The sequence below is a fragment of the Eublepharis macularius genome, chromosome 5, assembly GCF_028583425.1.
Source record: "Eublepharis macularius isolate TG4126 chromosome 5, MPM_Emac_v1.0, whole genome shotgun sequence".
Classification (NCBI taxonomy): domain Eukaryota; kingdom Metazoa; phylum Chordata; class Lepidosauria; order Squamata; family Eublepharidae; genus Eublepharis; species Eublepharis macularius.
The window spans coordinates 150032763-150051808 of record NC_072794.1 but is presented as its reverse complement, the minus strand read 5'-3'; the positions used below and the strand labels follow the sequence as shown (position 1 = coordinate 150051808).

Here is a 19046-nt window from a genome sequence, read left to right as displayed (position 1 = left end):
TTTCCTGGCTTGCAGGTTGACTGATTCCAGAGTTATTGGATACCCCGGACTTACCTTGCAGCGAGATTACCTTAGGAGCTGGAAAGATACCCCGCGCTCTAGTTTTCTGGTTGCATTTTTTTTAGAGAGACATCACTTAGAATTTATTTCTTTTTGAAAGGGAGGTGGGGTTCGAGCAAGCTTTCCCACCTTTCTCCGCCCCCCTTTAACAATAAGCCGAGAGGTAACCGGCAGCTCTATCGATGGCTTCCAGTCCAAACGACTCGGACCTGAACTCCCGGGAAGGGGACCCCGACCCCAATCAAAATATCTGCCCCCAGGAAGAGCTGGACTTCTCCATTTTGTTTGATTATGACTATACCAACCCAGTCGCAGGTTTGTGCAACCTTGTTCTGTTGTTTATTTGAAGACGTTTGCAAAGGTCTTATGAAGGTAGCGAGAAACGATCTCTTGTGGATGGATTCGTGGCACCCCACAGTGCAGGAATAGTGCTTTGGTGGCTCAGTTGGCTGTTTGGTGTAAAAATTATGGTAGGGAGTATGGTGTAGCATTTGGGTAGGAAATTAATGGAATAACAGGAGGGCTGGGCTCTACTGTACAGGAAAGAGTTATTTTCTGCAGTTAACCCTAAGAGGGCAGTAGGGGAACATTACAGTGTTTGCTGAGGTTAGGTGGAAATCAGTTGTGTCTATTAAATACTCTTCCATCTGGGCATAGAAAGTTTGCGAAATCTGTCATCCATGATCGAAAGTTCAGCTTGCTGAGTTCTGATAGGATAAGCTCATTCGAAGGAGGGAGTTAAACCCCCTTTGAACAGACACAATATACTGCTGTGGGTATCTTGGCAAGTTAAAATGCCAAGATTTTAATATATTTTTTAAAAGGTGACCTAAGGTATAGCTTTTTGGTAGGAATGTATAATAGGTTGTACATTTAGTCTAGGTTAACAGCACCTATCAATTGTATTACAGGCAGCTGTTGTGTGACCAAGTGCAGTTGCGTGGAGCATAGTTGAGCTGTACCCACTGAAATGGTAACAGCTTTGTAATGGTTATTGGCGCATGGCTTCCATCTGTTCAGTGTAGCTTGAGTCGCTGAAGGCTAATTGTAGGGCTGTGTTGTTCCATGCACAATAATATTTGTGCTCAAAGTACATATGTTTGTGAGATGCCAGAGAGTGCTTAGCTTTTCCCCAGGATAGGGCTCTTTCACACAGTCCAACTTTTTAAAAGGGAGTGTACATTGAGCATGAAACCATATTAAACTGGCTGTGTCCTCAAGTATTTTCCGTACATCACAGCACAGCCTTTTCCTAAAACTTAAATATGTATATCCCACTTTTCTCCCCAAAAGGAAGACCGAAAGTGGCTTACAATACCATTTTCCTCTCCTACTTGTATAGAAAATATCATAGATGGAACCGGATGTCTTTGAACTGAAGGCTTTAAAAAACTGCAGATAGGGCCCTCTGATGGGGGAGGGGGGTCAGCAAGAAGTCATCACGTTATACTGATACTCTGACATGTACAGAAGGTCACTGGGTGCTCTACATTCTATAAAATTCTGCATCAAGGTAACCTAAATATCACTGATGATAGAATTCTAAGGTCCTATTTATATGATGCACTAAGTCATTTGCCAGTCATTTAGTAGCCTTTCCAAATGCTAGACTATCTAGTAGGTCAATAGCTTTTATGAAAGGCAGTAAATTAATTAAAACTATGGCTATTGCAGAAAAACCACTTTTCAAGTCCTAGCAAATCTTGGCTACCAAACAGCAGGAATTCAGAGGACTGCCCTATCAGTTCATCTGGATGAACAGAACCAGAGAGTCCGCAATAGACATGTAATAAATTGTACAATTGCAGGTGTGTAAAATGTACACCCACTTTCCCAGAGGGTTCTAATACAAGTCAAACTGGCTGGTTTTGAACAAAAATGATCAAGGAGGCTTGGGTCAGAGGTGTTTTCTCTATGAGTGTCTTCACAACCATTAAGCTTGAAAGTGAACACCTCTAAAGATCCCACTATCTGTGGCCTTGGGGACACACCATATAGTTTTATTCCTTTAAAAGATTTATATCCTGCCTTTCTTACTTAGTCCAAGATGCCTCATAAAGGAGCCGTAAGGCCAAGCAACACAGTGCATACAAAATGACAAAAATAAAACATCTTAGCAAAGCTCCCCCAAAAGAGCATCACAGCAAGCAATTGCTTGCTTGCCAAAACTTTCAGTCTGGTTCAGTTCATTTCCAGACATATGCCCTTTAGGAGAAAGCTTGCTGAAAAAGAATTGTCCAAGGAGCTTTATTTTAGACCAACAGTACTGATTCTTTCTGAATGGCCTCAGCGAACCAGTTCTATAAGACAGGGACAGGGCTTTTTTTCAGGGGGAACGCGGGGGAACGGAGTTCCAGAACCTCTTGAAAATGGTCACATGGCTGGTGGCCCCGCCCCCTGATCTCCAGACAGAGGGGAGTTTAGATTGACCTCTGCGCCGCTGGAGCGGCATGGAGGGCAATCTAAACTCCCCTCTGTCTGGAGATCAGGGGGCGGGACCACCAGCCATGTGACCATTTTCTCGGAGGGCAATCCACTGAGTTCCACCACCTCTTTTCCCAGAAAAAAAGCCCTGGACAGGGACAATTATTGAAAAACCCAAGGAAATAGGTGCAGAGACTGCCACCCTAGAGGGAGGGGAGAGGACACTGAGAGAAGAAACTTAGCAGGTCTGAGACACCAAGAAGCCACCAAGAAGACTTCTGTGGAACTCTTACTAAGCATTCAAGGGCACCCTTATGTCTCCAAAATGGATATATCAGCATGTAAAGAAAACATTTGTAGTTGGCCATACCCCTTAGGTAGTAGTACCAATAAGGTAGAATATCAGTAGAATTGCTACCAGAGCATCTCTAGATGTCTTTCTCATGAAAGCACAAACTTCTATGGAGAGGAATGGTATTACTATTTCATTGGACATTTTGGTAAACAAATGATTGTCAAATGGTTTCCTTTTCATGCCTCATTTCTGGCAGCTTTCGCATCTTGTGATACAGGGCTAGTTTAAGGCGTTGATACAAGAGCTGAGCTTGAAGCTAGCCCTTGGCGACACAGGCCAGGAGGGGGGTGTCAATCCTTCTTCATGATGCTAACATTTGGAAGCAAATTGAGCCCCTGCAAAGCACTGGTGTCCTTTCTCATCAGCAGCCATTTGGTTGGCTTGGCCAGAAAACTGCCCCTGTTGCAAGAGTAGAAGAAATGCTGAAACAGAGCATATACAATTCTAGGGCTGACATTAGATAACACAGAACTATCCAGTAGGGTCATACATAGGAGCACGTACTTAAAGCAGCAGATAGGATGTAAGGTAACATAGTGGTGAAGTCTCTGGTCCCTAACTTGTTAGTGAAGCCTTTCTTTGAGATCACCTCCCTACAATACAGTAAGAGCATCACTGGATGAAGATTTTGAGTGTGCGTTGCAGGGGGTTAGCCGCATCTTTTCATAATTACAGACTACACACAGCGATCAACAGTGTAGGAAAAACCATTTGCGTTACTGAAAATATACAGGTGAACATTACTGATAACTGATATGAACATCACAGTCTGTAAACTTTCTGCATCCCAAATACTGGCTGTTGTGAGTCCAAGCGGCTCACATGAAGTCTCACAATAAGTAGTATACAGGCACAGGAGCATCCTGCCCAATGGTATTAGCACATGTGTGCACTTTGTTAGCACCGATGTGGATGAAGGAACTCCTACTTGTCCTTTTTGATGGCAGACAGTAGATACTATAACAGAATGTGCCTTTCAGTAACTTCTGAGTCTCTGATTGCCTCCATCTCAGCCATCCTAAATGCTCAGCTTGGATTAAATTAATAGGATTTAATCCAATCTGAGTATTTAGAAATTTCAACAGAGCTAAGTAAGTTGATTAGGCTCCCAGCCTGCTGATGCTAGAAGTACGTTGCTATTTATTCAGAAAGCATATATGCTGCCGCTTCAGAGAACCATTTGAGGTGGCTAAACTACTTTTAAACGTGTGCCTTCACCAAACATGGCTGGCAGCGCAATCCGAAGCAGAGTTACACTCTTCTGCAGCCACTGATTTCAGTAGATTCAGGAGGACGTGACTCTGCTTTGGATTGCACTGTGAAAGTTCCTTGCAATACACTTTTGAATGAAGCTAAAAAGTCTTTTAACTGGTACTCTCCTAAAGTTCTGAAAATGTGATTCCCCCACTGGAATGAAAGCAGCTGTAATTTACACTAAAGAAATCAACACATCTAATTTTTTTTCCAGCATTAATGGAAAGGTTCAGCTAAAGAATAATGCAATTGAGTTTCAGTTGTACTCTGAGAAACTAAGGGTTTATGATTTATTTTTGTATTATACAGGGAAGAAAACATGTTTTTCCTACATAGAAAACCTGTTACCTGTTGTTTATGAGAGGGGTTGTATTTCAGTCATAGAGCACAAATGCTGCACACAGATGGTCTTGGGTTCAACTCCTGGCACACCCAGCTTAAAAAACAAACTCATGTTGCAAGGAAGTTGGGAGCTGCTGCTAGTCAGAGTAAGCTTTGCTGAGATAAGTGGACCGCTAGTTGGATGTGATAGAAGAACTTCACATACGATGATTTTTTTTAATAAAATGCCATTAAGCATTGGTTCTGAGTAGGGTTGCCTGGATTTGGGGGGATGGAGCCTGGAAGAGGGCAGAGTTTGGAGAGGAAGCTTAGTAGGTTATAATGCCATATGGTCAATCCTCCATAGCAACCATTATCTCTAGGGGAACTGAGCTCTGTAGTCTGGAGATCAGGTATAATTCTGGGAGACCTCCAAGCGCCTCCTGGAAGTTGTTAACCTGAGTTTTGAGACAAGAAGAAAAACAGCTGCAATGCATTCTTGGCTAGAATAGGGTGGTTGTTTTGGATTTTTAAAAAACCTTAGCTCTAATATATTTACAAGCAAAGCAAACACGCTAGCAAAAGCAGAATGGAGATTAACAGTTAGCAGAGTTGCATCCTTTTAAACCTATTCAATAAATTGAGAAGGATATCACACTTCTTAGGGCTGCACTATAAGAGGTTTAGCTGGAAAGTCCCAGCTTTAAATTTAGCCTCTTCGCTGAACTGACTGGGTGGCTATATTGACCTATCTTGCAGGTAGATTGTATGCATGTGTATATTATGTGCTGTCAAGTCCCTACTGACTTACGGCCCTATGAATTAACAACCTCATCTCGTTTTGAATCTTCCTCTTTTCTTGCTGCCTTCAGCTTTCCCTAGCATTATTGTCTTTTCCAGTGAGTCTTCTCATGCGAAAGCCTAATTAGTCATTTTAGCTTCTAGGGAGAATCCAGGCTTAATTTAATCTAAAACTCACTCATTTGTCTCTTTGGCCATCCCTTGTATCTGTAAAACCCTCCTGCTGCGTCATATTTTGAATGAAACAGTTTTCTTTCTGTCAGCTTTCTGTATCGTCCAACTTTCACTTCCATACATAGCAATAGGGAATGCCATTACCATGTATTTATGTATGTGAAAATGTATATATTATCTTGGTCCCCAGCGACTCTTCCGTATCCTTAAGGATCTTTTCTGGTTCCTTCATAGTTGTCCGTAGGTGGATGTAAAAAACTGTAACTTTTCATCTTCTCTAATGTTGCATAGTGTATGCATTTGGGCAGAAATGGAAGGACCCTCCAGCAGCTGTCTTCCCAGCAATGAATACCATGGATGTAATTAATTCTGTGTATTTTCAATATGGGAATCATTAGTTTAAGAAAGATCATAACAGAACTTGTAATCTGGAGGACATTCCTTGTCTTTCAAAGGACACCATTATGAGTCTGTAAATAATCCTTTGTGCATCAGTAATCTTTAATGTACTAAAGATTAAAGCATGTTTACAAAGGAATGGATTTAAGCAAAAAAAAAGAATCTTTAGCCAACATGTTGAAGTGGGCCTGGCAGTTGTGGAAGATGATTGTTGCAACACGAAAAGATATTAGGTGTATCCAAACTGAAGTTAGCAAAACTTCCCGTTTTGGATTTCTAACAGAAATGTAATGATCACAGTATGTCTAAGACCCTGGGATTCTTCTTTCCCCTTAAAATTCTAATATTTTTTTTCCAAAGAGTTTTCACCACAGGGTGATGAGCAAAACAAAATAAATGAACAAAAATAAAATTGAGAGGGAGGTGATGGTGTAATTAATTTGGGCATCCCTATATGTGTATTAGGAGTGATTCACATGCTGATCCAGCCAGATGGGTAGCTGTTTTGGCAGCAGAATAGAACAGGAGTCCAGAGGCCCAGGAAAGACTAGCAAAATGTACTTTGCCGTAAGCATTTGTGAGTGAAAGCACATCTGACTTATGAAAGTTTGGGCTGGATTTTTTTAATGTGTCTGTGAATCTTATACTAAAGAAGTGTCACTGAAAAGTTTTCACTTACAATCCATGACGGTCACACCAACAACTGACAAAATAACAGAATGGTTTAGGTTGTTTGTTTAAACTATTTATATACCAACACTGAGAATCATATTACCAGAATGAATTGCCAGCTGCTTGTGCTTTATCCAAGGGATGGTTTTCACTGAAGTGATAACTCAGTGTAAATTACTCCATTCCATACTTTTGGTGGGGACAAACATAATTGAATGCCCCTTGATTTAAAAACAAAACATTCCCACACTTTCCACATGGGAAAAGGTCTTGTCAGGGAGAAAGCTAGGCTAGAACCCTCTCATCTCATTTTGTCTATGCAGGGAATTCAGTTTGTTGAACTTCCACCTGTAGACAAAAATAATACAGCCTAGATACAGTGGTTGGAAGTGGGAGGGGTAGGAAGAAACAGAGGAACAAACAAAACCAAAAGAAACATTATGTATGGGGGGGGGGGGTGTCAACTCAAAATCAGCTTCCAGAAAAAAATTGGAGTAAAAATGGTCTCAAAAGAACTGGGGGGGGGGGGGGATTTAAAAACCCAAAGCAAAAACTAAAAGCAAAAAAATGTGTGTGGAAGTCAGGGGAGAAACTGAAACAGTATGGGGCCAGAACGGATGAAAAAACCCTGCGAAGAAAACCCCGATGTAAGCTGCTTTGGGTCGGGAGAAAGGCAGAGTATAAATGAAGTAAAATAAAACAAAATAAATAGAGCAATGGAAATAAATCCTTCCATATGTTTCACTAAATCCCTACTGTCCAAAACAGTTTCATGCAGGGGGGAAGGGGGAATTATCCCTCCTTGGAACTAACTCCGGTTTAGGGACTGTGTGAGAAATCAGAGAACATCACGAGAAAAAGGTTTAACTGCCCTTTCCTGTGGGCCCCTTTTTTCAAAGCCGCTAAGTGGGGCTGCTAATGAACAAAAATAAAACTGAGAGATCCACATTCCAAACTAACCCCGAGATTCACCCCATGATGTGGCTTTCTTCCATCCATTGAGGGATTTTGTTAACCAAGAGGAATCCTTGTCTCCACACGCTGGCCATCTCACAGAACTAACAGCCACATCCTGACAGAATTTCATCCAGCATGATGGCTAAAAGATTTGAACTGCAAAATTGGGCACTCCCACAAATGTGCTAGGAGGACTCCTTTTGCAGGTCACTTAGGCAGTGAGAGCCAGTGTGGCGGATTTGATAGGGTGTTGGGTTAGGATCTGGGAGCCCAAGTTTCAAATCCTCACTCTGCCATGGGCGCTTGACCTTGGATCAGTCGCACACACTCAGCCTAACCTGCCTCACAGGTAGGGTTGCCAGCTCCAAGTTGGGAAATTCCTGGAGACCTGGGGGGTGAAAGCTGGAGAAACCTGGAGAAAGTGGGGTTTGAAGAGGGAAAGGACCTTGGCATGGCATAATTCCATAGAGCCCCCCCCCCCCAAAGTAGCCATTTTCTCCAGGTGAACTGATCTCTGTGGCCTGGAGACCAGTTGTAATTCCGGGAGATCTCCAGCCACTACCTGGAGGCTGGCAAGCCTACTCACAGGGTTGTTGTGAGGATAAAATGAAGATGAGGAGATGGGTGTAAGCTGCTTTGGGTCCCCATTGGGAAGAAAGGCAAGGTATAAATAAAGTAAACAAATCAATAAATTTTTCTCAGTCTCCTCGACTTGTTAAGGATTACTTAGGCTTAATTTTACACATGAAGGAAAATAAGGTGGAAGAATGTATTGCCCCATTTTAGACTGCAGGTGGTGGACTATGGAAGGCTGCCCTGCGTTACAATTTCCCTGCCACCAGAAAACCAGTACAACAAGCAAAGAGAGGTAATAGAATCTTTCTCCCTGCAATGCTTGTTTTCTGTTTGCATGGAGGTTTGTTTTTTTAACATGAAGTAACATTTAAAGCTAGAATCCTTTACCTGCTGTCCAAAGTACTGCATCTCGGTTCTGCCACCATGTTCTCTAGCATGAATGAAACAGTCTTAGATAGGGGATGTGAAACGTTTTGAACACATGTAATAAATTGTTGGTATGTCGTGGATAGCTGCAGTGTCCTCCAAACCCCATCCCAATTTTGTTCTTGGAGTTTCTGAAGCTAGGTTCTTATGATTATATTTCGCAAAATGTTAATGGACAAAGAGAAACGCTAGCAGAAAAGCATTATGAGAACACATGCAGCTGCCTTATAACAAGCCTGATAAATGGACTCTCAAGATCAATGTTGTCTACTCGGACTGGCAGCTGCTCTTCTGGCTCAAGGGGAGGTCTTTCACATCACCTCTGATGGAATCCTTTTAACTGAAGATGCCAGAAAAGACAGGAGTTGTAGAAAGGTGCATAAAGCTCAGTATTTTGTTAGATGACTTTGGACCAGTTACATACTCTTAGCCTAATCTACTGCATGAGGTTGTTGTGAAGAAAAAATGGAAGAGAGGAAAATAATGGAAGCCAGTTTGGTCTCCGCCGGGGAGAAAGGCAGGGTATAAACGAAGATAAAATATCAGTCCAATGTCATGTTCTGGACTGGGAAAAGCTAATAAACCCAATCCATCTGTTAGGTCTCTTGAGAAATGTTAGACCCTGAAATTTGTAGTTAACCTTTCCCCTAGCATTCAGTTTCCTATTGTGCTTTAAAGGTGGGGGATAAACCTAAAGTGGTTCTTTGCTGTTCAACTATAGTTCTGCTGCAAACCCCTGAACAAGTCTGTACTAACCAAACTGACTAATGACATTCACTTGTAGATTATCTTGTCCACCGCTGGTGCCAGGGTTTCTGGTGCCCGTGGCCACCACCACCCCCCGGTGCACACGCTCGCAGTGTGCATGTGCAGTGCGCGTGCACACCCTCGGCCTACATGATGACATCCTCATGCAGCAAAGCCGGCCCATTGGCTGGTGGGTGGCTGGGGCAGTGCGCGGAGGCTGCCCATGCTCCGCGTGCCGCCCCGGCTGCCTGCCATGCCTGGCCTGCAGCTGCTGTGCCCAGCCGGGGGCGTGTGGTGGCGGTGGCAGCGCGGGGATGGCCGGCTGCAGCAGCTGCAGGCCAGCCACACCAGCCCCGTGGCACGTGTCTCCACCCCTGGCACCCCCTCCGGCGCCCCCTCCGGCCCCGTGGCGCCTGCCTCACCGCCTCAATAGTGGCGCCGGTCCTGAGAGTAAACTGGGAACATCAGGGAAGGTGTTTAAAACTTTCAAAAGAAATATGAGAAACCAGGAAGCAGAATTTTGCTAGTGTGTTAAATTTCTATTTTTTATTTATTTTATTTATTTATTCAATTTTTATACTGCTTCTCTTCCGTTAAGATCTCAAAGCAGTTTACTTAGCACTTCAGAAATTGACCTAAAGGGAACAAGTCTGAGCTGAGATATAGCCCATGATATTCCCTAGATTTAACTGGGGTTACCAGTATCTTGTGTTCAGCTGAAATCCTGTCTTTGCTGATACACTTAACAGCAACTATATGCCCCATCTAACGAGAACATTTGACGTTTCTTGGGAGTTTTTCTTGACTTCTAAAGAATGTTCATTTTGTGTAGGAATGCTAATTAAAGATGCCTCTGTTCCTAAATGCAATAGAAACACTATGGCCTAAAAGAATATTTATGAAACGCTTTTCAAATGCAGTTAGGTAATATTTATTTACTTGCTTTGTTTATGGTGGTGGTAAAAAGCGCTAATCATGTCATAGCTGACCTATGGCGACCCCTGGTGGGGTTTTCAAAGGAAGAGACTAACAGAGGTGGTTTGCCATTGCCTGCCTCTGCAATCCTCGTCTTTGTTGGAGGTCTCCCATCCAATTACTAACCAAGGCTGACCCTGCTTAGCTTCTGAGTTCTGATGAAATCGGTTTTGCCTGGGCACCACATTTATACCTTGCCATTTTCCCTAGTGGGGACCCAAAGCAGCTTAAATCATTCTCCTCTCCTCCATTTTATTCTCACAATACCCCAGAGGTAGGCTAGGCTGAGACTATGCGACTGGCCAGTTTCCATGGCGCACCACTCCACTGGCTCTCAATGTAGGCACTATTGTATAAATGAAGTTACTAGTGTGTGTCTGCAAACTCACGCTTCTTAATGATATCTTTATTTATTTACTTAAAATCTTTCTATCCCACCTTTCCACAGTACTCAAGGGGCTTACAAAATAGAAACCTACACGGTTGAAAAGGCATAGCTGAAACACATAAAATAACATTCAGTAAGTTAAAAACTGCAACTTATCACCGCCAGCAGCTACCGATTAGATACATTTATTATTTACTTCTGCCAAATAGGGATAGAAATAATTTCATTTTGTACTTTTAATGGAAGGAGTGTGCGGGAACTTTCAGCAGCATATCCAGCAGGCTGTTCCAAAGTGTGGATACAGTCGCTGAAAACAAGTATTCATCGGCTGTAAGCTCTATTAGGAGTGGACCACCAAAAGTCAAGCTGTTGATGACCTCAGCTGGTTTATGGGATTGTTAAGGGGCAAGGTGGTCACGTGGGCCCCAGACTGTGAAGGGCTTTAAAGGTAGCAACAGCGGCTTGTATTGTGCTCAGAAACAAATGCATAACCTGTGAAGCTTCTGAAGCACAAGTGTAATATGAGCACACCAGTGTAAACGGGTAAATAATCTAGCAGCAGCATTTTGTACCAACTGAAGTTTCTGAACAGCTTGGAACGGCAGCCCCACATTAAAGATTTTCATGTCTAATGATTTTCTTTAGGTTAGCAAATAGTACTTTTTTGTTGATTGCAACTCAAATTACTATTGTTAGTAGAAACTAGAGGTGGGCATGAATCGGGAAAATACTGAACCGTGCGATTCATGGTTCTTTGCATTTCATGAACCATGAACTTGCCCTGGTTTGCGAACTGGTTTGTTTGGTTCATGAAAATGTCATTTCCAGGGCAGCAGAAGGTCACTTCCGGGGCTGCAGAAAGCCCATCCCCCCTGTTGCCTAGGAAACTGATTGATCGGCACCAGTCTGTCTGCAGTGACAAACCAAAAAACAAACTAAACAAACCAGCCTAACATTCGTGTGGTTTGTCAGAAATGGGCTCTGATGAACTGCTGGTTCGTGAACCACGAATTGGCCCAGTTCTTGATGAATTTTGGTTCATATTTCTGTTCATGCCCACCTATAGTAGAAACTGCCATACAAGGAGGAATTCTCACTAAAATCACAAATGTGGGAATGCTGCTGGAAGAGTAATAACAACAACACCCTTGTTTGGTTTGGTTTTTTAGTTGCTTTTGTTCTTTCTGGTTTGTGATGGATTGCACATGACCGTTGGTTGTGGTGTCTCTAATTTCATGCTACTTGTCATTGGCAGGAGCACATTTAGTAGAATCTGCAGAGGTTGGTCACACCAGAAAGCCTTTCGGAAAAGCAACTTCTGTCTCTCAGATTCACTCCCCAAATCCACAAAAGTCACCGCCAAGCCAAGTGAGGCTGGTATGATTGGCAACTGAGTACTTGCTAATTACGTGTCTGGTCTTGGTGGTGGTGAAATCTGGACCGGTTGATTTTAAATTGGAGCCAAATCAGGGAACTGAATCTGAAAAGCAGGAACTGCTGTGTTCCAGTCACCTTGCTCTCTTCCCATCCTGTAGTACATTCACAGTGCTGCATTTGTGCCATCACAACTGTTCCCATGGCTACAGACTGTGATGTCACCAACACATGGAATGTGGCCGAACCGTCTTGGACAGTGATTCTCTCCTTTCCTCTAAAGTGAAATAGGGCTGGGGTTTGGAGAGGTGATGTACCTCCAAGAAAAGCCTAAGTGTCACAGAAAGGCGTGTCAATGATTCAATGAGTAGCGCCTTCCTGCCAAGTCAATATTGGGCCAGTGTAGATGGGTGTAGCCAGGAAGTTTGTTGTATTGCTACAGTGTGCTATTCTGCACTGAGGACATCAATAGGAGGCATTCATTGCCTGTTTCGGATCACCTGAAGTCACTTTGCATGCATGCAAAATTCCCCTGGGATAAGAACCACTATCACGATAACTTCCACAAAAGGGTAAACTGGAGATGCATTTTTCTTTTTTTGCTCATTAAAGACAAGAGAGAGAGAGAGAGGTGGTGTGGTGTGGTGTGGTGTGGTGGTTCATATTCCATCTGAAGGCTGCTTTAGAGGTTTCGACAGCTTTTACCATACAGATAGTATTTCTGTTCTGCACAGGAAGGAAATAACTGCAAGATGAATGTAGGGAGTCACTTGTGAAGAGGCTGTAGCTGGTGGAATAACAGCTCTGTGATTTTGGCCAACGGTCCCCAACCTTGTTGAGCCTGTGGATCATTTTGGATAGTTAGGTGGGTAGCTCTGTTGATATGCAATAGAACAGCAGGGTTTGAGCCCAGTGGCACCTTAGAGACCAGCAAGATTTTCAGAGTGTAAACTTTCAAAAGTCAGAGCTCTATCCTTCAGAAATTTTGAGAGCAGTCAATGGGAGCGACCACAAAATGGCTGCCATGGAAATTTTAAGAGCAGTCAGTGGGAGCGACCACAAAATGGCAACCACAAGATGTCTGCCTCAAAATTATTGCCATGGGAGCTGGGGCTAGTCACAACATGTTGGATGGTTCCAAGCCAAATGTTATCCTGTGATAGAGGCAACTGTTTTGGGATGGGTGCTCCCAGAAGACATAAAAGACTCTTTTGAAGCATTTTCTGCTCCAATGTGATGAAGAAAAGCCAGGACATGCTTTTTGTTTTGGTGAAAAGAGGAAGAAGAAAGTAGGCCCCATTGATGGGTACTATGTTGGGGATCCTTAACTTAGGCCATAGTTCTTCTCCAGGCTCACTAATAGCCATATGCCATGATACCTGTGGCGAGATAGGCAGCATTCAGATGTCCTAATGAATTTTTGTTATGTCTTGATCAAATTGCAGTTAGCTGGCACATCTAAATGTGTTATATGTCCCACATACTGTAAATTTGGTACCAAACCAGGATTTCAAACTAGGGTTTGCAGCTGCGTGCTTAACAACCATTTGAAATAATGTTGGTTTGTTATGATGTCTGAATCCCCTGGCTACAGTATGTTGAGTAGCATTGTCCTTCACAGACACCTCATGGCAAAGATGGGAGTAGAGAGGGAGTTCTTCCTACCGGGAGAGCAGGCAACAAGCAGACGTTTACATAAATGGGGACTGTTTATATCTGGCAAAGTTAATGACGTTTAAGCAAGTGATGGTTATTTTGATGTCCAAATGCAGCCCAAGTATCTCCTTCAGGTATGCAGACTTTAATAAAAGATTTTGAGTGTGCTTCCCCCTCCTGTTTGAGCATCTCGTGCTCTGAATTATTAGCAGGGCTACCTGTAGCCAGACAGATGTCCACAGAAGTTACCAGTCCACAAACCCATCCTAAGCATTTATTTGAAAAGAAGTCCTTATCTCCTGGATACAGGATTTAGAATTCTACTTGTTTATGACATGGTATGTTAACTAAGAACATAACTGTTTTGTTATGGATCAATTTCAGGTATGAACTACCTCACAGCTTAACAAGTGGGAGAGGGAGATTTGGCAGGAACACCACATTAAATCAGCATTAATGCTGTGATGGCATAAACTGTACCAGCTAGAGTTAGTATGTTCTAGCAGACATGGAAAGATACAAAGGCTTGTTCCCCTTGATTCAATGAGAGAACTCATGATGAGGTCTAGTAACACTTTTAGCACCAAAGCACTTTTAAAAACAGTTATCTTCTGACTGCTTTTTTTTCTTATGAGTCAAAATGCGTAAGACTCCAAGGGCCACACTTGGACTGATGGCAGCAGACCTGAGCTTACATAGTAAATGGGAAGAGAAATTATAATTATTCTAGTCCACCCTAATAATTTTTAGGGTATAAACTTTGAGAGTCAAAGTTCAGGGATCTGTACTCCTCCTTGTATCTGAAGAAGGGAGATTTGACTCTCAAAAGCTTATACCCTGAAAATCTTGTAGGACTCTAAGCCACTGAACCCAAATCCTGCTGTTCTACTGCAGACCAACACCTGAACCTAATAATTATGTGTCCAGCACTACAGTATGTTAATTATTCAGAGCTAATCAAGAATAACAGACTGTGATATTATATATGTGGTACTTGATTCTCTAGGGCTGAATAATTTATGCAGATTCTCCTGGTCTGAATAATTTACACACAGGCTAGCAGGTGGTGCATAGAGCTCTCCACTTACCCCATACTGCAGATTGTTGCCTCATGGACAAAGAGGGTAACTGATTGCTAGACAAAGCAAAATTAAAGCACCCCAAATACAGGGGATTCATGAACTGCTACGTTTAATGACAATGTTCCAAGCATCAGATGAGAGGGTGCATGTTGGGTCCCTAATGCCAATGAACCCTGGTCAACTGCCCCTTTTGCCCACTGTATAAAATGGCCATGATCACATTTCCTGGATTCTCAATTCCATGCTGACATTTCTTACAAGTTTTTATCCTTTCTAAATCAACCTCCTGACCTTGCAGATTTTCAGTGCTATTTCTGTAACTTTTAAATACATGCTTCACTAAGCAAATTGCACATATTTCACAATGTAGTTGCATAAATTACACATACGTTGGGGAAACCAAAACAAAAGAGAGAGAATACGAAGAAGGTAGAGGAAGACACTAGAAGGGGGCGAAGGAAGTTTTCAACAGAGTACTGTATAAATATATCAGTAATGCTGGATTCATATATGTAATATACCTATATAAATCAATATTATGTGAAGCTGAAGGTCATGAAATATCTTGTTCTGACAATATTCTTTTCACCAAGTTCTTTTGTAACTTAGGTCACATTCGGAGCATCCAGCTTCCAAATCCACAACTGACAGTGCAATCTAAAGCAGTTGCACCTTTCTAAACCCTCTGAACTCCGTGGACTTAGGCATAACTCTTCTTAGGATAACAGGGTCAGTGACTCCCAATATATCGGCTATTTTGAAAAAAAAAAACCCTCATTGTTTGGGAATGGCTTATTGCTGGTGAAGAACATAATAAAAAGAATCAACTATGTCTTTGAGATATGTAGTACTTTACGACTCCTTAAATAAACTAATATCAGTTTGCTCCATTATTTGTGAAACTCTAAAATGCACATTGTACAGGTAAGTTTTTCTTACATGTTCAGTGCCCTGTTGAAAGAGGGTCTTATGGAATGCCTCTGAGCCCAGTAGATACAGTTGGGTCTTGGGAGGTAGTAGAGGCCAAATTCAGGAGCCGATTAATGCAGAACAGGGTGCTGGCTAGACAACCAAATCAGTTCCTTCTCTGGGTACAAATTATTTTGTTCATCAAGCACTCACGCCTAAGACAAATGGAGTGTGAGCCAGAAAAAAGTTGGCACCCAAGAGAATGGAGTTGGAGTACGAGGAGTAAAGGTTTATACTGGATTTAAATTTGTCAGATGGTTCATCTGAGATGAGCCTTGGCACCTCTTCTGAATGCCAGTATTCAGATTTTTCTGTATGGTGTACCCAGGGGTCATTTCGTAGAAAAAGAGCTGGAGGAACTCATTAGCATAACTCATTAGCATATGCCACACCACCTGACATCACCGGAAGTGTGTCATTAGCATAACTGATTTGCATATGCCACACCCCAAGACATCACCTATCCTGGCTTTTTTGGACTCAATCATGGCCATTCAGGGCTGAAATTGGGCCCAAAATGGCAGAAAGGGGCTGAAAATGGCTGAAAGGGGTCCAAAATGGTCAGGATCAGGCTGCTGCTGAGAGGGAGAGTGATCCACTACCCGCCAGAGGCCTGATCCGGGCCATTTTGGCCTCAGTCCAGGCTGAAACGGGCACAAAATGTCCAAGAGTCAGGTGGGTGGGGGCACCTGATGTGACCTCTTTGAGAAACTTCTGGAACTGTGTTCCTGTGCATTCCCCGTCAAAATGAGCCCTGGGTGTACCAAAGGTATCTCGGTATGTTCAGACTGCATATCATTCAGTGCCAAAAAGCTACAGCCAAGCCATGCATCTATAGAATTAGAAAGAAGCCTGTTTTGGAAAGATCTCTGGCATTTTGCAGCTTCTTGAGGACTTTTAAAAAACTTAGTTCTGCGCATTTTAAAAAGGCATGGAAATTTTCATCTTGACAGTGAATGATAATGAAACTGAAAACTACAATAAAATACAGACTGAGAATCCAAAGCTCCGATATGTTTAAGATTTGTAGAAATAACACAACACAAATTAGCCGCATGAGAGTCACTGGGTCTGGGAGGCTCTGGGAGACCCAGGTTCAAAGCCTCACTCTACCATAAAGTTTGCTGGGTGACTTTGGGCCCCTTAAACTCTCTTAGTCTAACCTCTCTGACAGGGTGGTAGTTATGAGTGTGAAATAGAGAATGATGCTGTAAGCTAGTTTCTCTAACTGGGGAGAAAAATGATGCAAATATTAAAATAAATCAATGAATAAATTTCTTACCTACACTGGGTAAAAATATAGATCTTTTCATCAGCTTGTAACTTGTACCAACAAGGTCTAATACAAAGAAACAACCAAACAGATATAGGAGAAGAGCAAAAGTCCAGTAGCACCTATAAGACTAACAAAATTTGTGGTAGGGTATGAGCTTTCTTCAGATACCTATCTGAAGAGGTGAGTTCTGACTAGAGATGGGCATGAACTGGGAAAAAACTGAACCATGTGGTTCGTGGTTTGTTAAATTTCACGATCCATGAACTTTCACGAACCTGCCCCTGTTTCACGAACCGGCTCGTTTGGTTCGTGAAAACGTCACTTCCGGGTCAGAAAACCATCACTTCTGGACCAGCAGAAGTTCACTTCTGGGTCAGCAGAAGGTCTGCAGGAAGTTCATCCCCTGTTGCCTAGGAAACTGATTGATTGTCACCAGGCTGTCTGCAGTGACAAACCAAAAAATGAACCAAACGAACCAGCCTAAAAGTTCGTGATGGTTCGTCAGAAATGGGATCTGATGAACCGTGGTTTGTGAACCACGAACTGGCCTGGTTCGTGCTTAATTTTGGTTCATATTTCAGTTCGTGCCTATCTCTAGTTCTGACTCACGAAAGCTTCTACCCTACCACAAATTTTGTTAGTCTTATAGGTGCTCTTGCTCTTTTCTACTGCTACAGACAAACATGGTACCCATCTAGATATAAGAGAGTTCCTTGGTTGTGACATTCTCTTCAACTTCTTAAAGAAGTGGGTCTTGTTCATGCTGTAGGTAAAGGAAGATTAGAAAATGCTACTTGTTGTGTGTTGGTGGCCACATTGTGAATCCAAGGCTAATAATTTAAGAGGCTGTGAAGTTAATAGGTGCAATTATGGTGCTTCTGCCTCTTTTCTGAGAATGGATAGTGGATTCATCCTTGGAGGCAGTTGATGGGATAGCTGCTGGGTACCCCTGTATGTAAGGATATTACAACTTTTTTTCTAATCCACTGTCGCTAACGCCTTCTTATTAACCCATGATTGCTTGGCTTCTGCAGTGGTATGTCTAGTCTTAAAAGCGACCCTTCTTTTTCCAGAAGAACCGACTCCACATAAAATCATCAGCCCACCCTCTGGAGTTGCTTACCCTCATGATGATGTCTCGGACTATGGCCTCAAGCCGTACAGCCCCTTCGCTTTCTCTAGCCTTTCGGCAGATCACATGGGCAGATACGGACAGCCTGATAGCATAGGGTCAAAGTGCTACTCGGACCCTGTCAAGGCTGCCGGTCCCCCTACTTTGAGCCCTAGGATTGAGATAACACCATCTTATGAACTGATTCACTCGGGGGGGCCCTTCTGCAGCAGAGACGCAGATCTCTTGGTAGAGCATCAGTCCAACTCCGCTACCGCTAGCCCAAGGTTTACCCTGCCCGTCCCCGGCTTTGAGAGCTACCGAGAACCGCTGTGCCTGAGCCCTCCTAGCAGTGGCTCCTCTGCAAGCTTCATTTCAGAGACAAATTTCTCTCCTTACACCTCGCCATGCGTTTCACCAAATAATGGCCCTAGTGATGACCTTTGTCCACAGTTTCAAAACACCCATGCTCATTATTCCCCCAGAACCTCGCCAATAATGTCTCCACAAGCCACCATCGTGGAGGATACCTGCTTGGGGCCACGTTCACCATCGCCACGTCCCAATTCAAGGTCATCGTCTCCAGGCGCAAAGCGGAGGTATTCTTGTACTGAGTTCTACGGGAGTCAGCAGCCTTCTACTTCTCCCCGACAGTCGAGGACCCCTTCTCCACAGGCTTCTCCCCAGATCCCTTTGAGGGACGACAGCTCTTCAGTCACTTACACCCAGTTGTCCAGCTCTTCTAGCCTCATGGATGCAATGAGCAACCTCACCACCGATCCGTCCTGTGGCGTTCCAACAAAAATATGGAAAACCAGCCCCGAATCTTCGCTGATGTCTCCTCACAAAGCCAGTATGCCATGTCATGTGCTTCAACCTATTGAATACATTGCTCCTTGTGAGCAGGATGATCGAAGAAACCCACCACCCGAATCAATCTTGTTAGTACCACCATCTTGGCCAAAGCAGCTGATGCCTGCAATACCCATCTGCAGGTAAGCCGCATGCACGTCTCATGGTCACTTGTATACATTTTTGAGAATTTGGCC

At 43.1% G+C, this 19046-nt stretch overlaps 1 protein-coding gene across 1 annotated transcript in view; it reads left to right on the top strand.

The window, feature by feature from the left end:
- Positions 1 to 242: 242 nt before the first annotated feature.
- NFATC2 (nuclear factor of activated T cells 2) overlaps positions 243 to 19046 on the top strand; it is a 105369-nt gene continuing 86565 nt past the window's right edge. The window contains exons 1-2 of the mRNA XM_054980451.1: positions 243 to 375; positions 17960 to 18992. Of these exons, the coding sequence (XP_054836426.1) occupies positions 243 to 375; positions 17960 to 18992 (1166 nt within the window). The remainder of the gene's footprint in view (positions 376 to 17959; positions 18993 to 19046) is intronic.